The sequence below is a fragment of the Synchiropus splendidus genome, chromosome 3, assembly GCF_027744825.2.
Source record: "Synchiropus splendidus isolate RoL2022-P1 chromosome 3, RoL_Sspl_1.0, whole genome shotgun sequence".
Lineage (NCBI taxonomy): Eukaryota > Metazoa > Chordata > Actinopteri > Syngnathiformes > Callionymidae > Synchiropus > Synchiropus splendidus.
The window spans coordinates 16,167,220-16,189,957 of NC_071336.1; the positions used below are offsets into that span (position 1 = coordinate 16,167,220).

The 22,738-nt window shown below is 45.5% G+C and overlaps 4 protein-coding genes and 1 long non-coding RNA gene across 8 annotated transcripts; 1 reads left to right on the plus strand and 4 right to left on the minus strand.

Annotated features, from left to right (window-relative positions):
• Positions 1–39: 39 nt before the first annotated feature.
• cbln11 (cerebellin 11) lies at positions 40–1,275 on the minus strand. The gene is made up of 4 exons (XM_053860070.1): positions 1,020–1,275; positions 892–951; positions 683–814; positions 40–378 (listed from the first exon to the last, which is right to left on the minus strand). Exons 1-4 carry the CDS (start codon positions 1,273–1,275, stop codon positions 89–91), a joined length of 738 nt encoding a protein of 245 aa, XP_053716045.1. The 3' UTR covers positions 40–88.
• Positions 1,276–2,126: 851 nt separating this feature from the next.
• si:ch211-63p21.8 (kelch-like protein 33) lies at positions 2,127–4,766 on the minus strand. Its single transcript, XM_053860072.1, has 4 exons — positions 4,058–4,766; positions 3,046–3,991; positions 2,810–2,980; positions 2,127–2,658 (listed from the first exon to the last, which is right to left on the minus strand). The coding sequence occupies exons 1-4, from the start codon at positions 4,764–4,766 to the stop codon at positions 2,127–2,129; spliced, it is 2,358 nt and encodes a 785-aa protein (XP_053716047.1).
• Positions 4,767–8,085: 3,319 nt separating this feature from the next.
• On the minus strand, positions 8,086–13,825 carry trip6 (thyroid hormone receptor interactor 6). Of its 3 annotated transcripts, none has more exons than XM_053859371.1 (11): positions 13,770–13,825; positions 13,305–13,342; positions 11,702–11,914; positions 11,077–11,183; positions 10,591–10,704; positions 9,942–10,508; positions 9,627–9,720; positions 9,386–9,555; positions 9,139–9,317; positions 8,938–9,058; positions 8,086–8,836 (listed from the first exon to the last, which is right to left on the minus strand). In XM_053859371.1, exons 3-11 carry the CDS (start codon positions 11,904–11,906, stop codon positions 8,705–8,707), a joined length of 1,689 nt encoding a protein of 562 aa, XP_053715346.1. In that variant the 5' UTR covers positions 11,907–11,914; positions 13,305–13,342; positions 13,770–13,825; the 3' UTR covers positions 8,086–8,704. The 3 variants fall into 3 exon arrangements, with proteins under 3 accessions (XP_053715346.1, XP_053715347.1, XP_053715345.1); XM_053859372.1 differs by lacking the exon at positions 13,770–13,825 and adding an exon at positions 13,573–13,756; XM_053859370.1 differs by lacking the exon at positions 13,770–13,825 and adding an exon at positions 13,573–13,756 and having other exon boundaries at positions 13,305–13,487.
• Positions 13,826–16,924: 3,099 nt separating this feature from the next.
• On the plus strand, positions 16,925–21,307 carry bcl6b (BCL6B transcription repressor). 2 transcript variants are annotated; one of them, XM_053861044.1, is made up of 12 exons: positions 16,925–17,038; positions 17,327–17,403; positions 17,470–17,681; positions 17,761–18,009; positions 18,873–18,998; positions 19,095–19,287; positions 19,362–19,573; positions 19,678–19,757; positions 19,841–19,933; positions 20,007–20,137; positions 20,333–20,470; positions 20,661–21,307. In XM_053861044.1, exons 3-12 carry the CDS (start codon positions 17,473–17,475, stop codon positions 20,799–20,801), a joined length of 1,572 nt encoding a protein of 523 aa, XP_053717019.1. In that variant the 5' UTR covers positions 16,925–17,038; positions 17,327–17,403; positions 17,470–17,472; the 3' UTR covers positions 20,802–21,307. The 2 variants fall into 2 exon arrangements, with proteins under 2 accessions (XP_053717019.1, XP_053717020.1); XM_053861045.1 differs by having other exon boundaries at positions 18,876–18,998.
• LOC128756489 (uncharacterized) lies at positions 17,352–22,659 on the minus strand. Its single transcript, XR_008414239.1, has 4 exons — positions 20,342–22,659; positions 19,992–20,115; positions 19,147–19,261; positions 17,352–18,006 (listed from the first exon to the last, which is right to left on the minus strand). It is a non-coding gene; the product is annotated as an uncharacterized LOC128756489 (long non-coding RNA).
• Positions 22,660–22,738: the final 79 nt, after the last annotated feature.

The following is a 22,738-nucleotide window of genomic DNA, read 5'->3' on the forward strand; positions in this document are numbered from 1 at the left end:
AGAACAGTGCAACTTTATTGATCGGTTTTTACTCTCCAGTAATGTATCGATACATTACAGTGCACTGTCAGATTCAGTATTAACATGCCTAGTCGCGTAACTGAGGATAAATCAGAAATCCAGCGAAGGTGGTGTGTGCATTCAGGTTATCAAACACTCGAGCGTTGTCCCACAGTTCGACGTACACTCTGTCACCAGCAGCAAGATGAAGGACGGCAGAGTTAGTGCTGCTGTCGGAGCCATCCATGGAAGCGCTTTCATAGGTGGACGTCTGGCGCTCGTTGTTCTTCATCAAAATGGCCCCCACGAGGTGAGTGTTGTAACCATAGGTGCTAAAGCTGAAGTAGTAGAGACCCTCAACAGGGGCTGTGAAGACTCCTGCAACAGAGACAATGCATGTGTGACCAGGCTCTTCCTCAGCCCCGTCTTGGTTGGGATTGTAACCGGCATGCAAGAACATTTATTTAAAAAATAAATAAATGAAATAATTCTAAACGAAAACGATATATATATATTTTATACTGTACATCTGTATCTGTAATATTTGTGGCGGCCTCTTGTGGTCAGCTAGCAAGTTACAACTAACCACAATTTCCATGTACATTAGCTCGTTACTGAAGCGAACGTTCGCATCCCATTTCTAAAATATCATCCAGGATTCGATTCATCCAGTGTCAATTACCTGTGTCCACGTCGTAACCTTCGCCAGTGTTGGTGAGGACCCTCTTGAAAATCAGGGTTTTTTCAGTGCATGGTCCTGTGTACACTTCTCCCACATTGGCCAAGGAGGTGGAGAATGCAACCGCAATAGAGTCTTGGGAGCACAGTTGAAAAGATGCTTAGATTTTTCAGACTCAGTCAAACGAACTGAATGTTGCGTACAACTCTTACTAGTTTTGCGTGCGAGTGTTTTGATGACCTCCTCCGATGCAGCCAGCCTGGTTCTCATTTCTGCTGATACAATGCAAATTGAAGCTCAATAAATTGACTTATTAACCTTCATTTGCAACCACACCGACCTTGGCTCTCCTTCTTCAGAGCCTCCACTTCAGCCTTCTGTCTTTCCAGCATGTCGACAGTGTCATTCAGCCGGGCCTGGAGAGCATCAGTCTCGTTCCTCCATCGCTCTACAGCCGCCACCTTCTCCTCCAGCTTCTTTATTGACTCCGCGGTCAGCCTCTCAGCTAAGACACTACTGTCGCCTCTCTGAGCCGACCCTGACTCCATCAGCATGAAGCCAAGCAGAGGCAGAATCAGCAGAGTCCTGAGCCCCATCTTCTCCTCAGAAGTGAACTACGGTGCTTCACGCACTGTAGATGCAGGTCATGTCTAGTCATGAAAGGCATTAATGGAATTTCTCAGACTGATAAGAGTTGTTACCGGACCCACTTGATCAGTTCTGAACCGTGGTAAGGAACCTCCGGGGTGTGTGTGTGACTCGTGCTGGTAACAGTATGTTTTCAAAAAGAAAAAAAAAATCTCAGTGTCTCTGCTTATTCGACCAAGTTTATTTTCCGACTCCCAAGTTTTAGGTGCCGCCGCTCTCCCTCACTCTCTTGCTGTGGCACCTCGCTCCCCTCATAATACTGACTCAATACAAACTCATAATTCAGACGTAGCCAAACCTTCAAATCAAAGGTAAAAAGTTTGACAGTAGGAAACACCTTGACTAGTTCGTGGCTATGTTTGTATCAAGCGCAAGCCACCATGTCAGTATTAATCAATCGAAATGTTTTATCCGCTTAGATTTCTATGTTATATGTTATTATGGTGTTATTATTATACAACTGCCTTCCATGTGGTTCCCAAGCTAAAAACACACATAACTCACTGTCAGTGAAGACAGTGTTGAGTTGTGTTGAGTGAAGACAGTTCCTCTCTAAGGTGACCCTCAAATGGGCGAGCACGATCTACACAGCTCAGACTTCAGACCCAGATTCCTCCTGCCCAACATTGACACTAAAGCATAGCAAGCTTCACAGAATTTAAAATCGTTGGAGTTGCTCCCAGAAATATTTGCCATAGCCGTCTGATAATGAAGGACATTATGTTACACTGCTTTATTTTCTTTTACGAATCTATGTGACACAGCGCACATATAGGACACACAGAAGCTCGACATACAATTACACGCTGAGTCGCTGCCTCAAGTTCTGAGGCAGCCTCAGTAAACAAGCCTGCAGATCACTGACCGCGCCCGGCACCCTGCCCATGTTCTCCCATCTCTGCAAGCTGGTGTTGAAGCGGTGCACCAGCCCAGACTCACTGTAATCTTCCTGGCAGTACCCTCCCAAAATGTAGATCATTTCCTCCAGGACAGCAGAGGCCGCGCCCACATGAGGAACAGGAAGTGAGGAGAACACCGTCCAAGATTTTGCTCCAGGGTTGTACATCTCACAGGAGAGTTGATTTGTGTAGAAAGTTCCTTGGTTGCAAACTCCGCCCGCTACGTAGAGGCGACCCCGCAGGGCTTCCATGCAGTGCTGGGCACGGTCGTGGGTCATGTCTGGCAGGTGGGTTGATCCAGTGTCTGGGTGGTACGTGAATATGGATGCTTGACAAACATACTTGCAGTTGAAACCTCCAGTGATGTAGACTTCGCCGCTGAATACAGTCGCCGCGTGACCGCTCAGAGCACAGTCCAGCGGCCGCACATAGCTGAAAGATAAAACAAATTCTTGTCAGTCAAACAGTATTGGAAAAGAGCAGCCTCGATATTTGGGTTGGATCAGACAGTGCAACAGCTCCAACATAAAAAGTAACATTTTTTTGGTCTCTGATAAGAACATTCAGGCCCAGCAGGACTTACCTCCAGGAGTCAGAGTCTGGGTTGTACATCTCTACACTGTCTATGTTGGTATTGATTTCTCTGTCTCCACCGATTGCGTAAAGACGTTCACCATGTACCACCACAGTGAAATTACTTCTGACTTCCTGCATGCTGGCTAGCTTCCTCCAGCTGTTTAGTTCTGGATCAAAGCTGGCAGGGAGCAAGACAAAGTCATGAGAAGGGAGCCAGACAACTCGAGCTGGGAACAGCATCACCTGAAACATGAGCTCATCATGTCGTTCTTAGTGTAGAAGTAGCATCCTCCGATCACATACAGACTTCCCCTCAGTGATGCGAGTCCGTGCCGGAACTTTGGCTGGTCAGGAATCTCCCCCAGTCTCCGCCACTCCATCTCCCTCACTAACCCAGTTCCACTGCAGAGCGAGTGTGCAAACCACATTTCTCTGCTTGGTATTCGTTGGCCCATGTCTGGGTTCAGCTGATCTCCACCCACCAGGACCAGAACATCCCTAGGATGTCTAACCCTGAATTGTTGAGTATTTTGGGGGCTCAAGCCAAATTCCTTGAGCGCAGAGCTGTACAGTTCCAAGCCCTTGGAGCCAGAGCACTCCATTCGCAGGTTGATAGCACGTACTTCGCGAAACTCTCTGAACGTCATCAGGTCGAAGCGAACTCCTTTCATAAGAAGGTTCACTTTATCAAATCTTTCCTGGGGATTCGCTTGCACCCAGGAGACCACGGCCCGGAACACTGCCAACTCAGAGGGAGCACAAAGACCATCAGAGCAAATGATCTCCAGCAGCTTATCAGCTGGCAGGTCCAGAAACTTAGCAGTGGCCGAAACCTCCCAAAAGTTCCTCTCTAAGTAGTCATGAGCTTCTTCAAGAAGTTCTGAGAAGCCGTAGGCTTCGCAAAAGGACATCACATCCAGGCAGGAAGCAGCACTTAGTTCTCTCTGCATGAAGTCAAGGCAGACCTTGATAGCAAGCTGGAACTGAAGCTGAAGAGCCATGCAGATGATCTCAAAGACACTATCCCAGCTGAGCTGAAGGGATCCGCTATAGGAACAGCAGATGAGGGCTCCCAGCTCAGGAGGAGACAGGAAGGGAAGGTCGACACTCATCTGAGCGGATTCCTTCATCCCGCTGGTAAACATGCCACGAAAGTAGTCGCTGCTGGCAGCCAGGACGACTCTGTGGACTGAGCGAGACAGAGGAACCTTTATAACCCCAGCATGATCCTGGACGATAATGTGGGCTCACAGACCATAGAATGAGGATCCGCCAACGTTCAAAACCACGTCACATCCGGTCCTGTTGGCCCAGAGTTCCTGGATTGACTTCAGTGTGTCCTCCATGTGGACCTTCTCAGTACCACCTCCCTTCAGGTGTCCGTTTTTGCTGCAGCTATCTAGGAGTCGAGGGACCTCAAGTGCACATGCTGCAGAGAGGATCTGCTCCTTGTTTGGGGGCACTCTTCCTGTGTAGGCGAACTCTATGACGCCCTGCAGACCTACATGGTCCACTCCTGACCCCAGTAGAATGGTCCAGTGGCGACTGGACGCTGGAGACTGCACTCTGGCTTCTCGTAGTCGCTCGGCGATCACAGGGCTGACGGCCTCCAGCAGAAGAGAGTGCACGTTGAAACTATTTCCGCTTTCAAGAGTCAGCGTCAGGTCTGTGAGAAGAGAGGACTCCCTGAAGCTTTCCAGGACAAGGAAAAGGTCTTCAGGATGATTTCGACAGCGACACGTGTGGAGTTCATCATCTGGACCAACTCCACACTCCGCCCATCTTCCCTCTGCCCCACTGGTCAATCCCATTTTCACATTGTTGTAGGCCACAATCCTCCTCAGCTCCTGTTTGTCCTTCTCTATCTCCTCTCCCCCTTTTTTCATGGTGCTGTTCTTCCTCTCCTTTTCTCGTCTCCACTGCTCTTCCCAGTCCGACGGCAGAAACGATCCACCAGGCTCCATTTTAATGAGGTTTTATTCGGCCTTTTCCTCCAGATCATATCTGGTGTTGTGATGCCTGTCTTCAAAAACTGTGGCTCCAGATCCACCCTGGCTGCCTGTCTGGACTTAACCTTGCATGACTGGATATAAATAAGAAGCTATTCATAGACACAGCTCACGCAGACACAGTTACAAGTCGGTTTGTGTTTTTAACTATTAGAAATCCAAACAGAACACTCAGCGACACAACTGTGTTCTGAACCGAGTTAAATTCACAAGTAATTTTGCTCCAAATGAGTTTTACTGTAAGTAAAGTTCAAGTTTTTTTTATTTTGATTTTTTAAGAAACTGCAGTTTATTCTCATTTAAACAGATTGTGGAAGAATTGACAGTGTGGTACAGGCGTTTAGAACATCAAAAATATTGGCTTCGAGAGAAAGTAAATGCTCAAAACCAGACGTCAGTGATGGCAAGTGTCTATCTAAAGAGGTTGAGCTCCCGTGATCCGGTCAGCGGCCGCTTCAGAGGTGATGAACAGGAGAGTACACAAGACTGAGTGAACTGCAGAGCAGCCTGACAGAACGCGTCAGTCACCATGGCAGATTCATGAGAAGAGCAGACACAGAATATGTGTCCATTTAGTCTGCGATTCCTTTCGGTTTAAGGCCTTTTCCTGTCGACCTCTTTTTCTGACGGCTCAGGATTTTTTTTTCTTATCCAACTTTTTGTGTAAATGAGTCATCTGCCATGAAAACATGTCTGATTCAGTCTGAGTAATGTGAGTCATTTTTAACACAATTTTGAGATGTTTTTTTCTTTTTTGAAATCACGATGATCCTCGATAGCAGTACTCTACAACAGCTTTATTGTGAAGCATAATCTCTGACCTTTGTCCCCAGTCTGTGGTGCAGCAGAGGTCCCTCCTTTTCTTTAAGGAGATGTACAGGTGGAGTCCGCTGATCACCTGGAGATAAATGGGCAGCCCTTGCTCTCGACTGCTGCTTCCTTTGCCAAACATTTGACTTGATTTCATGCCAAACACAATTGCCGCCGATCTCCTGGAGACAGAGCGACTGCTGAAGGGAACATTTCACATTCAGACCTGGAGTTCACGCATAGTAGCCTGAAGCAAATGTAGGTTTATTTTAAGGCAGGATGATGACTCTTTTAGACTTGACCTTCTATATTTCTGCCATCAAGCCGGCGACCCTGACTCGCCAGAACAGCCGATAGACCAGCATCAGAGGAAGTGACTCGGTGTGATGATGACTGCACAGCTGTTGATCGCATCTCAAACAATGACAACTGGAAATAAGCACATTGATGGTTATCACAACATGAGAATCTAATGAACAGCTCACGCTCCAGTAAGTGAACCAAGCATGAGTGACGTTCACACACACACTCACTTATTTGTTGTGTGATCTTCACTGAGGTTGTAAAACCTCCTGGATAGCAGCTTTGTTTCCCACAACGCCATAGTCGTCCTTGAGTCCCTGGAAGGCTAAAAGAGAAGGCCTGTAGGGTCACAGATGCATCACAAGACCGCAGCTGATTTCCCTACGTCTTCATGGACAGATCCTCCTGTTGTCGCCAACAGCATCATAGCCAGCAGCGCCATGAGGATCCTCATTATCAGAGAAGTCAAACACTAAAAGAGGATACACGCACCACACTACTTCAACAGGCATCCCACTGTCTACTTGCTTCTGCGGCCACTCCCCTGACTTGTGTCGACACTCATCAGCTGACCTATAAGCTCTTACACACATATTACATTATGACCGCACCGTTTCCTGGTGAAGGTGCGACTGAAATGCAGCACTCAATATAACGTCATCACATATTATCTGAAGTACGACCTTTGGAATATTAGTTTGTGAACTCACGTCATAGCTGACCGACATCAACCCTGGGCGTCAGAAGGAAGGTTCTTCTGTCACTTGAACTCCTGAATGGAACCGATATCACCCTGACATTGGTTCTTAGGTCAAAATATTTCAACTGCAGGTTTTACTGGCCTCAGCTTGTTCATATTTCAACATTTAAAAACAATGCCTTTATTGATATTTCACAGTTAAGTACAATTGAAACTTTTTGTGATTTAAGTGAAATTTATTTTACGATTATTTATTTTAGAAATTAATAATACACTGACATTACACACGGCCTTTGGTCTTGAATTGAACCAAGCAGTCCAATCTTTGTCATTTGTCTGTGAATAACTGGTGTGAAAAGCCCATCAGTTCCTCACGCCCTGCTGTGCAGCTGCGCACCACTCAGGCGCCTCAGGCAACGCCATTTTTTTCTACTCAGCTGGAGGCGATATGCGCAAAATAGCTGGTTTGTGACTCACAAAGAAGATCGTCATCAAGGCAGTTGCCATCAGCGGAGCCCAAATATATCATGAGCACAAGCAAGACGAATCGCCGGTCCCTGGTCAGTATTAGACCTGAAAAAAAAACTAAAAAAGAAAAATCTGACAGTGCCAATAGTTGCCCCTCCACAGGTGCACTATTTCTAGGACCATGAAGGCCCTGGGGCACATGGGAGCCGCGAGGAAGATTCTCCGGCCCTGTGCCCACCAAACTAGAGGAAGCAAAAAGCATAAAGGAGGGAAGGCATACAGGAGACCCGGGGCCACACAGGCTGGGCCAAGACGTCAACCCCTATTTGGCGACTGGTGGATCTGTGTAGAGCACCAGAGAGGACACAAACAGGTCGATGAACCAGATCTCAGGTCTTGAACTAAAACTTCTCAGACTGAACCCCCATCTAAACTGTGCGCTTGACTGCTTAGAACAAACATCAGCACCACTCTGGCCTTTTGAGGACCAGATTGCCCAGGTCTGCTCTAGAGGGCTGAGCACACTGAAGGAAAACCAATGACAGGTGAGTGGTTTGCCTCTGTGGTTGAGCAGATCCTACAACATAAAATGTTAGCTCTTCATTTTGGGTGTTAAATATATCAGTGAATAATAGCCACCCAAATTACCACAGTTTTTATGAGATGGGTTTTATATGTGCGTCTGATCCGTTTTCGCTTTAATATATCTCAATGAATTATGTTGAAATTCTTTCCCCAGTATATCTCTATAACTCCAACGTTTTACAGGATGGGTTTCACATACAAATGTCTTCAAACAAAATGAAACCTGTAGAAATCACTCCTCTCCTTATTGTACTTTATTGAAGTTAGACTTATCATTCCCACCTCCTGAATCTCTCATTTCAAATCTGCTTCCCTTTAATTAAACTCTTTCTGTGGCAAACTAGACATTCTTAAATAAATGTTTTCAGATGATCTGATATCCCCGAGGGACAAAAAAAAGACACTGTGTGAGGCTCAAATTTTATGGCATATTGTTTTCAAGTAAATGACAATCACCCTGTTTTCCTTCAGAAATACTTCATCACACCGTTGCCTTCCATGTAACAGTCAAGTATCAAGCATGTTGAGCTTAAACCAAAGTTTCACATTCTGTAATGTTATGAGAAGGATGGAGCAGAAAGCAACAGTCTCGCAAAAGAACAGAAAACATTCTTCTGGTCTACATTTCTATGAAGCTACATCACTGCAAAGATTCACTGCAAACTGCTCAACACGGCTCTGGCGCAGCCGGTTATGTACTGTACACTCACAGTTGTGCTTTCATTACACACGTCACAAGCCGTTATTCGAATACATTTTATACAATTGTGAGTTTATATATATTTGACAACAACCTAAATGTACCTGTGAAGCTGGAGCCCAAACCGCCGGCAGGTTGGGCTTCAATTCCTTCAGAAGAGATGTGGAAAACCAAACATGTACCGAGATGACGTATGACTACACACCAGCAGGTGGCGCCACAAGAGCCATGTTGAACCAAACCGGGTAACAAAGCTGTCAAGACATCGTGATCAGAAAGGAGATATGCTGAGTAGGGCAGCAGAGACGCCGTCAGACAGCGAGTAAGTCAGCAGTCTGTGGAGATTTTGGCAGACAGGTCCTGGATGCGTCTGGCACTGCAGCTCTTGCACAAGATGTGGCCATCGAGCGGGTAACAGCCACGACCTTCACCCTCTGAGGACAGGAGTAGTCCGCATTCCTTTATTAGAAAATAAAACATGCAGGTTAACCTTACTCATGCAGGGAAACATCCCTTCCCATTTCTTCATTCTTTGAGATTGATAGGCAAAACAAAGTCACCTCGCAGACGTAGCAGTTGACGTGGAAACTGCGGTCCAGTGCAACTATCCTCACCGTCTCCTCCTGGCCGGCTTCAGGCATGATGGGCTCACCACACACAGAGCAGCGAGGAGCGTACTTCCTGTTCACACCATCAGACAAGGAGGTGGATCAGGACAAAAGCACCACTGGAAATGAAGGCATTAGAGAGCTTCTGTGTACCTGTGAAAGTCGTCTATGCAGTGAATCTGAGAGGTGGCGTCCACGGTGAAGGGCACGCCGTCCAAGCAACAGTTACAGACGATGCATGTGAAGCAGCGTGGGTGGTAAGCTTTCCCCATTGCTCGCAGGATACGGTCCAAGATGGGTTTGGAGCACTTTGAACATCGCTCCAAGGTGCTCTAAATGAGTCCAAGAAACGTTATTTTAACACAGTTTTATGATCAAGAACCTTAGTTCTCAAACTCACAATGTAACAAGTCTCGCAGTAACTCTTCTTGTCCAGGGCGTAAAAGGGCTGTCCTCGCAGGCGGGCATGGCAGGTGATGCAAGTGAAGCACTCCACGTGGAACACCTGCTCCATGGCGATGCAGCCGTTGCCGTCACCCACCACATTGTCACCACAGCGAGCGCAGCGGCCTGAGAAAGATGCCAGTGATGCTTCAGGAATGACTGGAAGAAGGTCAACAATGCACAAGCAGGGGTCCTACCAAAGTAGTCCTCGGCAGGTGGGTGGTTCATGTCGTACACCAACTTCTTCGTGAGTCGATCCAACTCCTCTTCAGGTTTGGTTGATGCCGCCACCTGAAGAACAGGATGAAATTGACCTGAATATTTACCTAGACATTTGATGTTCTGAAGAATCCAACACCATGAAGGACGCATCATTGTTTACAAGAGTGATGAAGACCTCCTACTGTCAGGAAATACATACGAACATACAGACTGCACTATGGAGATATTTGAGGAAGAGGTATCAGGTGCAACAGCAGCTCAACACGAGGACAAAGTTCTGGTCCTCCTACCTTACTGGACTGATATGCTGAACTCTGCACAGGCGGATTACTCTCCATCCCTCTTTTGGGCACTGAAACCTGGTTCACTCTTCCACCAACTCCTTTGCAGCCCACATCAGGGTGCATCACCTGAGTCTGGGAGCTGGACTGTGGGGGGTACCAGCCTTGAGGACTCGTTTGGGGAGGAGGGCGGCTCACATGCTGCCGAGGCGGAGGTGGAGTGTAGGCCTGCTCCGCTTGCCTCCCAGTCTGTGAATAAGTGACTGGTTGGGCTGTCTTGACCTGCACAGTGAACCTGGGACCTGTCGGAGTGGAGGCGGTGGTGTAAGATGCGGGGACTGGCTGGGGATAAGGTTTGGGGGCTGGAGGAGAGGGGGAGTAGTAGTCCTGGTGGGGAGCCGAGGAGTATTGGGAAGAGTGGTGGTCACTGTGGTACAGAGGGGCAGGGTAGTACTGGCTGCGGGGGTGAGGAGGATAGTCCATTGAGGGACGACTCTGACTGGGGGCCGGGTTCTGATGTGCAGATTTGTACTGATCCTCGCTGAGGTACTTGTTGTAAGGCACATTGTCGTACAGCTGAGGAGGCAGAAAACAATGCAGCTGTAAGTTTGACGCAGGTCAACAAACACTAGACTTGCAGTGTAACCGAACATCACACCTGTGTGCTGGACTCGTGCGGGTGGCTGTCCAGATCAGCTAGCATGCTCGTGAGCGAGTCAATGTCGGCGTCGATCTTAGAGGGATGGCCCACTGCTTTCCCAGGACCACGATGCTGGACAAAACGATTATAATAATTCTTTAAATGAACACATGCACCCATAAACATGGTTTATTACCAATAACTGGAAACTCAATCAACTCATCAATTGTTCTAATCATAGATTTTAAAGAAGCACTTGAAAGCAGATTTTCTTCCTTTCCATCTTGTGGTATTTCTACAACTGTAGTAATTCTGGGCATTATGGTTTATTTCAAAATACAAACATAACCAGGTGACTGTGAATTAGAGGTTATGTACTGAAGACCCATCCGGTGTTTCTACCCCAAGATGTGTCTCATTTATCTGGCTATTGATTTACAACTAATGGTGAGACGTCAGTTCTACACGTCAATAAACACCAATTTGATTTGACAGTGCACCAACCATGAGCTCATAACTGTCCATGTGAGGACTCCAGTTGCGATCTTCCTTAGGACCATGAGGAGGAGAATAGTAATGATCACTTGAAGGGTGGTGGACTGAACCACCAGCTGCACAAGGACCAAAAAAAGGGAAAAGTCAAAAGGTTGGATGAAGGTTCATGTAAAAGTGCATCATATCACTACAGTATTGGTGTCATCATTATGGGCAATACGTCTGCAGAATATGGTCTTTTTTAAAGTGAAAAAGGGACATATGACGTTCTCTAAAGGGCACTAGGACTTGTGGAGATGATTTGCCAAGCGCTCGGAGATGTAGCTTCATGTCAGCTGAAAGTTTTGTCTGTAGTTAAGTTTCAATTTGCTGCTCGTTGTCATGGAAGTTCCAAAGATGTTTGCAACAAGAGCAACTTTTGTTGACAGTCTGATGAGGCAGTTTTTTTGAGGGACTTAGTCAAGGGCTGAGTCGCTGTGGGAAACCACCACTTTTCTGATGCTAGGTAACACTTAATACTTTTTACACTCAATGACAGTATTTCACTCAACAGTCTAGATTTAGAAAACAGAAACTAGCACGCCAAGAATATCAGCCAAGACCACATCAAAGCGACATAAAGGTTTTGCCGTACCTCTCGGTCCAGTAGCCATGTACCTGAGGGCTACACCACCGACTCCTCCATTCTGTTCATAGTTGCTATATTTTGGTGGGAAGTCAGAAGCAGCCTTTTTGTTGGGGGCTCTGTAGATGGCAGACCCAGTTACATGGGACATCTGGGGGACGGCTCTCTCTGGACTATCCAGAGTTCTAGGGGGCAGCCAGGTTGGACCAGACATGGCAGGATCTGCAAATCCACATACAACAACAAATCAATTTGTAACATTGACGCACACCGACTAACTACTAATGGGGAATTGCAGTTCACTCAATATAAAAGCGCTGTCTTAGTTTTGTGTACCAGGTAACCAGATAGAACTAAGAGATGCTTTTGTTTCCAATAGCAACAGAGACACATCATGAACAATGGGCTTCTAGATGAGGAGAAGGAAGAGGGTAGACATTGTAAATGCCTCGGGGGGGATTTCCAGCTGGATCACGCAGGGCTGGAAAATGTGTGTCGCTGCAGAAACACAGACAATCTACAGCATACACACACGGACAGTATACTTGCACACAGATCACAGGTGCCAATGACAGTGCCTTGCTTGTTCAGCACAATAGTCATTGTCCCTTGATGTTTACAGGAGCACTGGCGTCCAGAAACGGACAAAAATGAGATAGGAAATGTTGTATAATCTCACGTCTCCATACCAGTGAACACCTGCCTAATAACAACAGATCAACAACAACATGTGGTGCACAGCTGAGGAGATGGAAGGGCTGACTTGCACCTGACATCCGTCTTTCACAGTATGAAGATAGAATGACATTTATAGAGTGGTTTCATCAGGACAGCCACACCTGGCTATTTGTCAGTCTTATTGTGTGTCACGCAGTTGAAATTCATGCCGCAGGCGTGTGTTGAATGAATCACTCTGGTCTGGGGATCATGCGGCTGTCATAAGTCCCAGTTGGTAAGAGGATTATATTGATGGATGGGAGGATGATGAAACCTGCTTAAACAGTGAATTGGAGCGGCACTCTTTAAATTGAAATCTTCACTAGAAAAATTGTAGTCAAAGGCTTTTACACCAACACAACACCGAGTAAAATATTGACCAACCATTTTTTTTAAATGTTGGTGGTGTTTTTTGTTAAGACATCAGTATTATGGTACAAGTTACATAAATACAGAAATTGAATCGAAAGCAATGCCACTTTTCTGACGGTCGGTACAACAGATGCAGGTTAACGGAAGACATAAGGTATTATTTTCAAAATAAAACACGACTGTTGTTGATCTGAACGTTTAACGCGACGTGAAAACAAAAGCTAGGTTCTCAAAACGCCCGACACTACGCTTCGCTTTTCACCAACATTAATCGGTCTGAAGTGGCGTATTTCAGCGAAACTCCCTACTCCAAAAAGCTAGGTCTTTTATTTGGAAGGCTGCGAGAGCTAACAATGAGTTTGAGTGTAGCAACATTTAGCAAAATGAAGATGCTGTGCTTTTTTGGTAAATAAAAAAACCCGACTGGAAAGGTTGAGTTGACTAGCCATTAGAAAACAATCTACCAAAGTATCTCAATTAAAAAAAGACAAAAAATACAAAATAAACAGGGGGTTTACAGTACCTTTACAGTAGCGGTTCGCTCCTCAGCTTCGGTCTCATCTACAAGTGGAAAAACAAAATGGAGAAAAGAGACAGTTACACCCAAAATACAACATTTACCACTTCGACTGCAGAGACGCGCATTGCTTGCGACCAAAACCTGACATTTGTGGGACTGGACTGGAATCTTCCAACGTCATATGCACTTGAAAAAAACACATTAAAGGGCTTTAACAAGCCGCAATGAGGCCCCATTAGCGATAATTCACTTTAATAGCAGGCGTGTTTACTTGTTTGCTAGCTTGTTTCGAACTGCCCCGTGGGCTAACTGCAGCGCAGCAGCAGCAGCAGCAGCCCGGGAGGAAACGACCAAGCGGCAGGCTACCACCGCCAGCAAACTCTGTCTTTGTAGCTAGTTTTGAAAAAAGTCAATGAAAGTCATCCCCAAAAAAGACACCGAAGTCTTTATTTAGACTCGGTAACCTACTTTGTCGCGGATCCACAGGCCTTCAGCAGCAGCTCCCTGCATTCCCAACATGTGACGTAGTGCGCGTGCGCGTGCGCCCACGAGAGAGTGGCTCGTGGGGGGTCTGGTCTACATTTTTATTCTCTTAGAAAATATTTAGACCTGTGGAAAACGACGATAACGGTATTCCAGTGTATAAATAATAATAAAAAAAATAAATGCAGCTGATCGAATCGAGAAAAAGACAAGGGAAGGGGCTGAAAATCACCAGTGTTTATGGTGGAAAGGGGTCGTTATTATAGTTTTAAAGTAAAAAAAAAAGATGTGACAGGTTATAATAAAGCAATCTACTACTTCTTTGACTTGCAGGTTAATACTCAATAGAATCAGTGACTAAGGTGCGAAAGAGTTACCGATACAAACCTTAGTCGTCAACGCATTCATTCATTCACTCTATTTATTTTCACAAGGGAGGGGGATACATAATCCTGGAGCAAACACATTTTGAGAGATTTGGAAAAAACAACGGAGGAACAGCCCACATTAAAATGTACTTTTAACAGATGAAAACAACATTTACTGTATCAGAAACCAAGGCTGGTTGGCAAAGGGAAACACTCTTGTTGATTATGTTTAAGGGCTTTTTGGTGAGACGATACCAAATTATTTTAGATTTATGCACATACCATGTTGTTTTGAACCACCCAAACAGCAGGAAGTATTGAGGTCAGCCTCAAATTGTTATTGTAAGGTGCTTGAAATGTGGGTCAACTGTCTGCTGTGACTTTCCCTCTTCAACAAACACTTGCAAAGGAGCATGTTAAGTGTTGAGAATATTTTTCTTTTTTTATTCTGAGTAAAAATATAAAGTTTTTCTCGATGACTTGTATCATCAATATTACATGTTATTTAGTCCGTATGTCCTTTACAGTGAGTGTGTTTGAAGCATATCCGTTTGGCCAACTGTATGAAAAAGGCAGCTGAAGCTTCACTCCCTCAACTTTTGTTTCTCTCTTCAAGGTTATGGTTTCATCGCTTTTATTTGTTTTTCCCTCAGTGTCCACCCGAATATAATAATAAGTGGGTAAACATCCGCGGCTGCTGCCTGGGATATCCCCATTTCCTTCTCCTGCTCCTGTCTGCCCTTATATGGCCAGAGTGGCCTGAAACGACAGGAAGAGACGGTTTAGACCTGATCTTTGTTATTGTTGCCAGAATCACCGACATTCTGACTCCAACCAACTGAAGAACGTGACTCAATGTTTTGCAGTTCAGTAATGTGAATTTCTCTTCATGTATCGAGGATATCCTGGGGAATCCCTGCAACTGCATTAACCCTAACCCCATTCTATGTCCATAACAGAGTTGTCTTTTATCAAATAAAAGGGCCAATAGGTCGGTGATGGAAGCTGACAGACGCACTCAAACTGAGGAAGCCATTACAAGTTTGTGAACAACAGCCTCAGAGGCTTCCGTCCAATCTGTTCAGTAATGGCCTCACTTTTCCTCAACCGCCCCCTATCATCCGGTCTTCTCACAATGCCTGGAAGTAGCTGAGACGAACATCTCCTTCACTGTTTTCTTAATCCATGTTTTCCTTCATGGTTCATCTTCACAGCTCACCATTGATCCACCTCCATCCAAACAAATAAAGGCACTGGGACACGAGCTCCACACACCATGCGCACACTCCACTTCCGGGTTGGACCTTCAAAGGCTACATGTTAAAAAGTTGTCTTTCAAAAATGTATCGTGGCAACTCACCAGGCAAGGCTGCAAACAAATATTCTGACTGGCTGCACTAACTGGCTCCTCAACTGACATCAAATATACACACTGCAGAGAAGTTTGTCTTGACCATCAGAGAGGCTCATCTCTTTCTTCAGAATAAACTGGCTCAGTTTTCATTGTTGCGCTATTCTTTGGTCACTCGAAGCCATTCCTCAAAATATTTGCCAGCACCTCCCACAGGATTTTCCATCTGTTGCTCAATGGGAACGATGGTCTCAGTTGTATGGTTTCACACTTTGGATGCGAGTTGGAGGCCTCAGCCAGAAGTCATGAACTCATTTTTGCAGGTTTTTATGTGACTCCAGAGCTCTGGACCCCTCGGCCCAATACCACTTTCTGCCACTGTGTACTCTCCATGTTCTTCCACTCACTATTGTAGACGGATATCCTGTGCTGGAGGCTTTCGCTCTGCATCTCAGTTAGCAGCTTTGCAGGATGCATTCAAATGTGTGATGTGAGGTTCCTGTACATCTGGACACTAAATTTCTCCCACTCAGGTTGTTTTTCCCCACCAGGAGAAGGTGTCGCCCATGAAGAACGATTTACTTTGTCTTGCTTCCTTCCTATTTGCCCTCATAACTTGTATCCGCTGCTTTCAGGCGGCAAGCCAGGGCATCTGCTCACCACCTATTCTCTTTACTGGACTGTTACTAATGAATTAACTGGACCGAAAGAGGAAAATGAATTTGAAGAGGAAGCATAGGAGCTGCAATATGTGTTGGATCTGTTCATCTAGTTTCAGTCTGTGAACACCGGCAACTTCTTAGGATAAATGTGGAGTCAAGTACCATGGTGGCTTTTTAATGGCTTCCGATTTTAATGTGCAGATGTTGAAAACAAAGTGTTATTAACACAAGCAGCTACCTGTTCAACAAATGGGAGCAAATTTAGCTCCTATTTCATTATCCCTGGCTGACAATGCTCTACAAACACAGATAAAGCAGCTGCCATGAGAAGGCTTATGAGTTGTGACATAGTGAATGGGTTTGTTCGTAAGCATCCATTAGCTTGGTCTTCCAGCTTCCTCTCAGACCCACCTTCCTCTGTCCTGCAGAGAAGCTGAGGAAAGCGTTGGTGGGGGAACATTTGTGTTTTTGGACACCAGGCACGTATACACATGACACACCTCACAAGTGTGTGTGTGTGTGTGTGTGTGTGTTTTTAACAGAAACACACTCTGCTTTCCTGCCATTACTTTGCTCACAGCAATGGGGGTTTAGAAAAATAGGCCACTAAAAATACCAGGAGCCCACCGCCTGGGCCAGGGGCCTTTCCTGCGATACTTCCAGTGTATGTGTGTGTGCCACTGAGGAAGGAGGAAACAAGCCACTCAGCTTGTACGGACACTTCCGGCAAGACGTTATAAAGACTTCCCCCATGACTCTGGCTCGCAGTCTAGACCCGAGCACAGACTCCAGACTGCATGTGTGACCGGAGGCTGAATACCGGAGGGGTTTGACTTAAGGGGCAAAAGGTAGTTCTCGTCCCTGCTGGTCGGGGTGAGTGCAGAAATCTCATTTTTCTATGTCGATTATTAGGAATAATGCATGAATGTTTGTTGAATTTTTGACACATTTTCATAGCTTGTAGTTTTCATGTGCAACATTAATGCTTTGTAATACAAATGCAACTACGTGTTTGAAAGTTTAAGCCTAAATTTAATATCTAATTATTTTGCGAATTGAAAAGGTAATTTCATATCACACTTTTAATATATGCATAGGCAACATGATATACATAACTGTGCCACCGGGTGTTTGACAAGCTCTTGACCTGTCTTCCTTCAGGTACGAGTAGGGAGCTGGTCTCACCTAACACGTGTGTCTGGGACACTCCAGTCTATATATTCATATTCATAGCATCAGTAAGTAATCATTATACCGAACACAAAAGTCTTTTGCACGACTGAACATTTCATGCACTTAAACAGGAGATGGAAGGTAAGCAAGGATACTCATTGGGCAGCCGGCAGATGAGATCAACAGCTCCGCAGGCAGCATACGTGAAAGAATTCACCCGCCACTGCAGCGATGTGCTGATGAACCTCAATGAACTACGACACCGAAACATCCTGACTGACACGACGCTGGTCGTAGGCAACACACACCTGCAGGCGCACTCAGCGGTGCTCGTCGCCTGCAGGTACACACAGTGCTGCTTATCACCCACTTTAAAAAATCTATGACGCTGATCACCTTTCTTTCCATCTCCCTCTTCCTAGTGGATTCTTTTATTCGCTTTACACCAGGCATGTGATGCTCCAGGGATGCGGCAGCAGCAGGGAGCAGCTGATGACTGTTTCTCTTCCCAACAACTTGGATCCATCGAGCGTCTCCCTGTTGCTGGATTTCATGTACACCTCTCGCCTCCCACTGACTCCTGGAGTGGCCCCCGGGGTTCTGGCGGTGGCGGTGTACTTGCAGATGGACCATGTGGCTGAAACGTGTCAAGACTTCATGCTGCTGCACTGGTGAGGAATGAGGGCAACACAAAACATACATCACGTTACACTCACTGAATTGAACACTGAGCTTCATTATCCCATTATCACCCAGTTAATTTTCAGAATGTAGCTTTAATATAGTTGGTTTCTGCTTTTGATTATGGCCGAGCCAGGAAAAAAACCTCTGAGTGAAGAGGGAGGAGAGGCGGGATGGTACAATTAAGTGGAGCCTTGTGGAAATAGGATTCCAGAAAGACCAAACATCAAAAGTGATAAACCATAAGTTACCTCAGTAAGGAATACAACCTGATTCAGCGGAAATCTTTGGCAATATTTAATGTTACATCCCATTGTTTCGTCTATGTAACTAAATGCTAAATCAAAATCTAAATATAAAATCTTCAGGATTGAAGGATTTAGATGGCCCCTTCTGCTATCCAGCAGCAACTGGAAAGCGCTATTGTGGCAGGTGTGCAAGTTGCATAACTGTGATGTGGACTGCAAAGGAATGAAGCCAGCACCTTGTAGTGCAGCTCGCAAACCGCCGTCTAAATCTCCACTTGGAGGAAAGGCATGTCTAAATCCTTAAAACTGAGATTTCAGATTTAGTTTTAGCATTTATTCTTAAGACTTACAAAGCTGAAACAACGGGACAAAATTGTAGTGTCTCAAATGTAACAAATATTTGTTAAATCTGTGAAAATATTGCTGCTGAGTCAGTCTTCATTTTTACATTCGGCGCCCCATAGCTAATAACTCACTTGAAGTACACACGAGCATTTCAGTGCATGTTAGTATTATACATAAAGCCACATTGACTCTCAATGAAAGATGCCTATTATTCCATGCTTAAACATGAAAATTAAAAATCTCAACTGGTATTTTTGTAGCAGGGATAAATTGAGCAACACAGAACCCCGGCACTCCAGCAGGCCAGAGACGTTGGTTGTTCAAAAAGAAGCTGACCACTCGGAAGCAAGTCCACTAGAACCCCCCTCAGCTGCAGGGACCACCAGGTAAGAAAAGCAGTTACAATAAAAAGTCATGGCGAGTGATTTGTGAATGGTCCTTGTTGACAGCTCATTACATCACTTCCTGTGATTCTCTTGCAGCATCCCTGAGGAGGATGGGGGCTGTCTGAAGCAAGGGGCTTTCCTGACCTACCAGCCTAAATCAACACAGCTGAAGAAAGAGCCCGGGTCGCCTCTGTTGGGGGTCCGGATTGGATCTCCAGACAGTCCTGCACGATCCAGCTGCCATCCCAGCTCCCCTGCAGCGTCTAAAACATGCAACAAGAGTCTGGAGGTCAGTTTGAAGACCATTTAACATGGTGCATTTTAACCGAGTGAGTTCTGAGCATGTTTTTCTGGTCACTTCAGAGTGAAACTAAAGTGACACCAGACTCAAAGACCTGGAACTGGAAGAAGTACAAGTACATAGTTCTCAACCCTCTATGTGCGGCCACAGCAGTGAAGGTAGAGGAGACAGAGGAAGCTCAAGGTGGAACACCGGTTCAACTTCAAAGAACACAGGTGACACCAGAAGCCCCAACAGAGGAGTGGCCTGGAGAAGTGCCCGGCCAGATTGATAGGTAAGATTCAAATTGAAGTATCGACGCTGAAGAGTGCAGAACTAAAAGAGGCCTGTATATGAGATGTTCCTGTGAGGGCTTGAGCTTATGTGACTGTGCTTCAGACAGGGGCGGGCCTCCTGCTACGAGGGTTCTGGCCGAGCCCCTCCCCTCGGTCCACCCACCTTCGACAAGGAGGAAAAAGGTTTGAAATGTTTCCAATGTTTTACATCTTTCCTTTGCACGTGTACGTGCTCAGATTAACACCTCCTCAATCCCGTGATTCAGAAACCGCTCACACCCAGCCCATGAAACGGGAGAGATACTATGTTCCATACTGTTATTCTGGAAACATGCCAGGAGCCAAAACTGTTGTAACAGGTGAGAAGCTTCTTTTAAGGGATGTCTCCCTCCATTCATGCTCATGACTCATACTGACCTTTGTCCTGAGAAGGCGACAAGCCGTACCACTGCAACGTCTGTGGTGCACAGTTCAACCGCCCGGCGAACCTGAAGACTCACTCTCGCATCCACTCAGGGGAAAAGCCATACCGCTGCGACACCTGCGGGGCCAGATTTGTGCAGGTTAGTAACCAGTGCGTCAGAAAAAAAACACGAATGAAAAGACGAATGCAAGATGTGAGGGGTTAATAGCAAAGGGACTACTTCATTATAGCTCGATCTAAATAGTTATAGCCATTAGCTCATTAAAGTTCTCGTGTTCAAATACAATTTTTTTTTTCCAAAAGACCCTGTCACTGATCTGTTCATGTCGTGCAGGTGGCTCACCTCAGGGCTCATGTGCTGATCCACACTGGGGAGAAACCGTATCCCTGCCACACCTGTGGCACTCGTTTTCGCCACCTGCAGACGCTGAAAAGTCATCTGCGCATCCACACGGGCGAGAAGCCATACACTGTGAGTCACTCAGATCCAACCAGAGATGCTATTATAATATTGCTATTATAATATCGCTAGTATTTTGTCATTCATTTGAGACTGAGGAATCATCAACGGTCCTTTTGGCTCACCTTGCAGTAATAATAGTAAAAATAAAACATGGAAAACATCATATAAGCGAATTAATGACTTTTGGTTACTTTTATAGTGCGAAAAGTGCGACCTGCACTTCCGCCACAAGAGCCAGCTGCGACTTCACCTTCGCCAAAAACACGGAGCCATCACCAACACCAAGGTCCGCTACAAAGTCCTGGCCGAGCCCTACCAGTCTCTTCTGCAGGCCTGCTGAAGATGACCTGTGAGAGACAAAAATGAGGATGTGACCATAAGAGCTATGGCAAGAGAAAGAAAGAGTTCAGGGTGAATGTTTGTTGTCGGTTGTTATAGAATGTTCCTTGAGGGTTTGAGGAGAGAGAGGAAAGTTTGGGGCGCTGTGAATGACAGATAAGATGGATATTTGAGCATGTGGTCTAACAGAGAAAGAAAAGTGCTGCGAAGACGCTAGATTGTTTTTGTTCACTAAACTGATAGTTTCTAGTTTTTGTCTATTTATTTCTGGCATATTTAAATTTGGTGAGCTAAGTTTTAGGCCTGGAGCCTGCATGACATTTGATTCTGTGCAGTGACTTCTGTGTTGTAGTCCAAGCAGGCAGAGGACTTCAACGTCTCCCACTGAAATAAAGAGACATAAACAGATAAATAATTATAAATGTATTCTGTACTTGTTTGCTGGACAAAAATGCTTTTGTACAATTTAAATTAAACATTTTTAATCAAGTGGAAGTCTGTGACAGATGTGACCCTGATCAGTGATGCACTGATTTGTTTTCTTCCCAAACATTGATTCAAACTGGCCAAGAAAGCTCTTGTGTTTAATGCCTATGACACACATCTCATTCTGGCCTCTCCCATCTTCAACAGAGAAGTCTTCAGGTGCAGTGGACAAGTGAGTTGAAAGTCTCCCTTCGTATATAAGGAGGCAACATACACTCTCAATCTCCTCCGTATTGACCGCTTGATCATGCCTTTATGAAAATGACTAGCAGACCCACTCACATTCCACCTCGCCTACATATTTGTGGCAAAGTTACCCAACTTAGTTATACTTGATCTATGGATGCAAAACAATGACAGCTTGCACCTGTTTCCTCCAGAGCTCCAATCGTAACAAACAAGGGATGTGCACGTGTGTGCGGTGCTAGAGGGCATGTGCCAGTGTGTGCGTGTGAGTGTGTTCATCTGTGTGTAATGGTGGCGAGGGGGGCAAACACAGCTGAACTCTTTCACCCACTTTCATCCCCATTTCCTGTCCACTGATGAGTTGTGGCAAGCTGGACTCATTGTCTTGGCTCAGTACACAAACACTGGAATTTTCTGGGGACTTTCCAGGTCGGATCCCCTCCTCCCCAACCATTATAATTATTGTTAGTGCGTCTTGTGATCTGAAATGGCGACCAATTGAGGTCCTTTTCACGCTATATATTCATTAATAAGTCATCAAAGGGCCAAGATAAAACTTCACACCTTTGCTCTGACCCCAGTAGTGGTCAGTGGACAGGAAGTCCACAGATGAAAATGCAATGGAACGCCAGAATCATACATTGATGTGGACGATCAATGCACGTCCAAACAATGACTGTCATGTATATAAAGATACACTGCTTCAAAAGAGCTGCGAGAAATGTCTGGCTGCGTCTTATAACCGAAACATGTCTCACTGCGGGGTGGACGTTGCTACAACATTCATTCGATTGTTTCAGAGCGAATCACAGAAGTCAGTGGCCATATCATCTTCTTATTTGGCCATGTCAACTCTTTTGCCCCACCTGCTGCCTCAATGTGGTACAGTACTGAATCTGCAGCCCGACATGAACAAAAACATCTTTATGAAAATAAATAAATAACGGAATGATTTCCAGGTGTATCTCATGAGCCATTGAGGAAGAGAGAATGTTCAAGATGAATATGTAAATGTGTAATAAATATATAATTATGGCAGTGCTGCTCACGATCAGGTTTACTTTCACTAATGTGATAACATGGCAAACTTGTCTCATGACAGGTCATGGAGGCTAGTCACTAAGTTACTAAGGATTGGAGATCAGTCCGGTCGTTCATACCTGACAAAATAAAACACTTTAATAACTACACACTGACCTTGTTACTGGGATTGACTTGGGCAATTTCAGGCTTAGCACCTCAGAAGTATCCTCACATTTTGGTCTC

Coding starts and splice junctions, on each gene's coding strand:
- bcl6b (XM_053861044.1), top strand. CDS start 17,473: ATGGAAGGTAAGCAAGGATACTCATTGGGCAGCCGGCAGATGAGATCA. Junction 18,010..18,872: donor GACTTCATGCTGCTGCACTG/GTGAGGAATGAG, acceptor GTATTTTTGTAG/CAGGGATAAATTGAGCAACA. Junction 18,999..19,094: donor TCAGCTGCAGGGACCACCAG/GTAAGAAAAGCA, acceptor ATTCTCTTGCAG/CATCCCTGAGGAGGATGGGG.
- trip6 (XM_053859371.1), bottom strand. CDS start 11,906: ATGTCTGGTCCAACCTGGCTGCCCCCTAGAACTCTGGATAGTCCAGAG. Junction 9,556..9,626: donor ACCTGCCGAGGACTACTTTG/GTAGGACCCCTG, acceptor CATCTTTCTCAG/GCCGCTGCGCTCGCTGTGGT. Junction 9,318..9,385: donor ACTGCGAGACTTGTTACATT/GTGAGTTTGAGA, acceptor GGACTCATTTAG/AGCACCTTGGAGCGATGTTC.
- cbln11 (XM_053860070.1), bottom strand. CDS start 1,275: ATGGGGCTCAGGACTCTGCTGATTCTGCCTCTGCTTGGCTTCATGCTG. Junction 952..1,019: donor TCTGAAGAAGGAGAGCCAAG/GTCGGTGTGGTT, acceptor TTGTATCAGCAG/AAATGAGAACCAGGCTGGCT. Junction 379..682: donor AGGTTACGACGTGGACACAG/GTAATTGACACT, acceptor TCTCTGTTGCAG/GAGTCTTCACAGCCCCTGTT.
- si:ch211-63p21.8 (XM_053860072.1), bottom strand. CDS start 4,766: ATGGAGCCTGGTGGATCGTTTCTGCCGTCGGACTGGGAAGAGCAGTGG. Junction 3,992..4,057: donor TGGCGGATCCTCATTCTATG/GTCTGTGAGCCC, acceptor TGTCTCGCTCAG/TCCACAGAGTCGTCCTGGCT. Junction 2,981..3,045: donor ATGATGAGCTCATGTTTCAG/GTGATGCTGTTC, acceptor GCTCCCTGCCAG/CTTTGATCCAGAACTAAACA.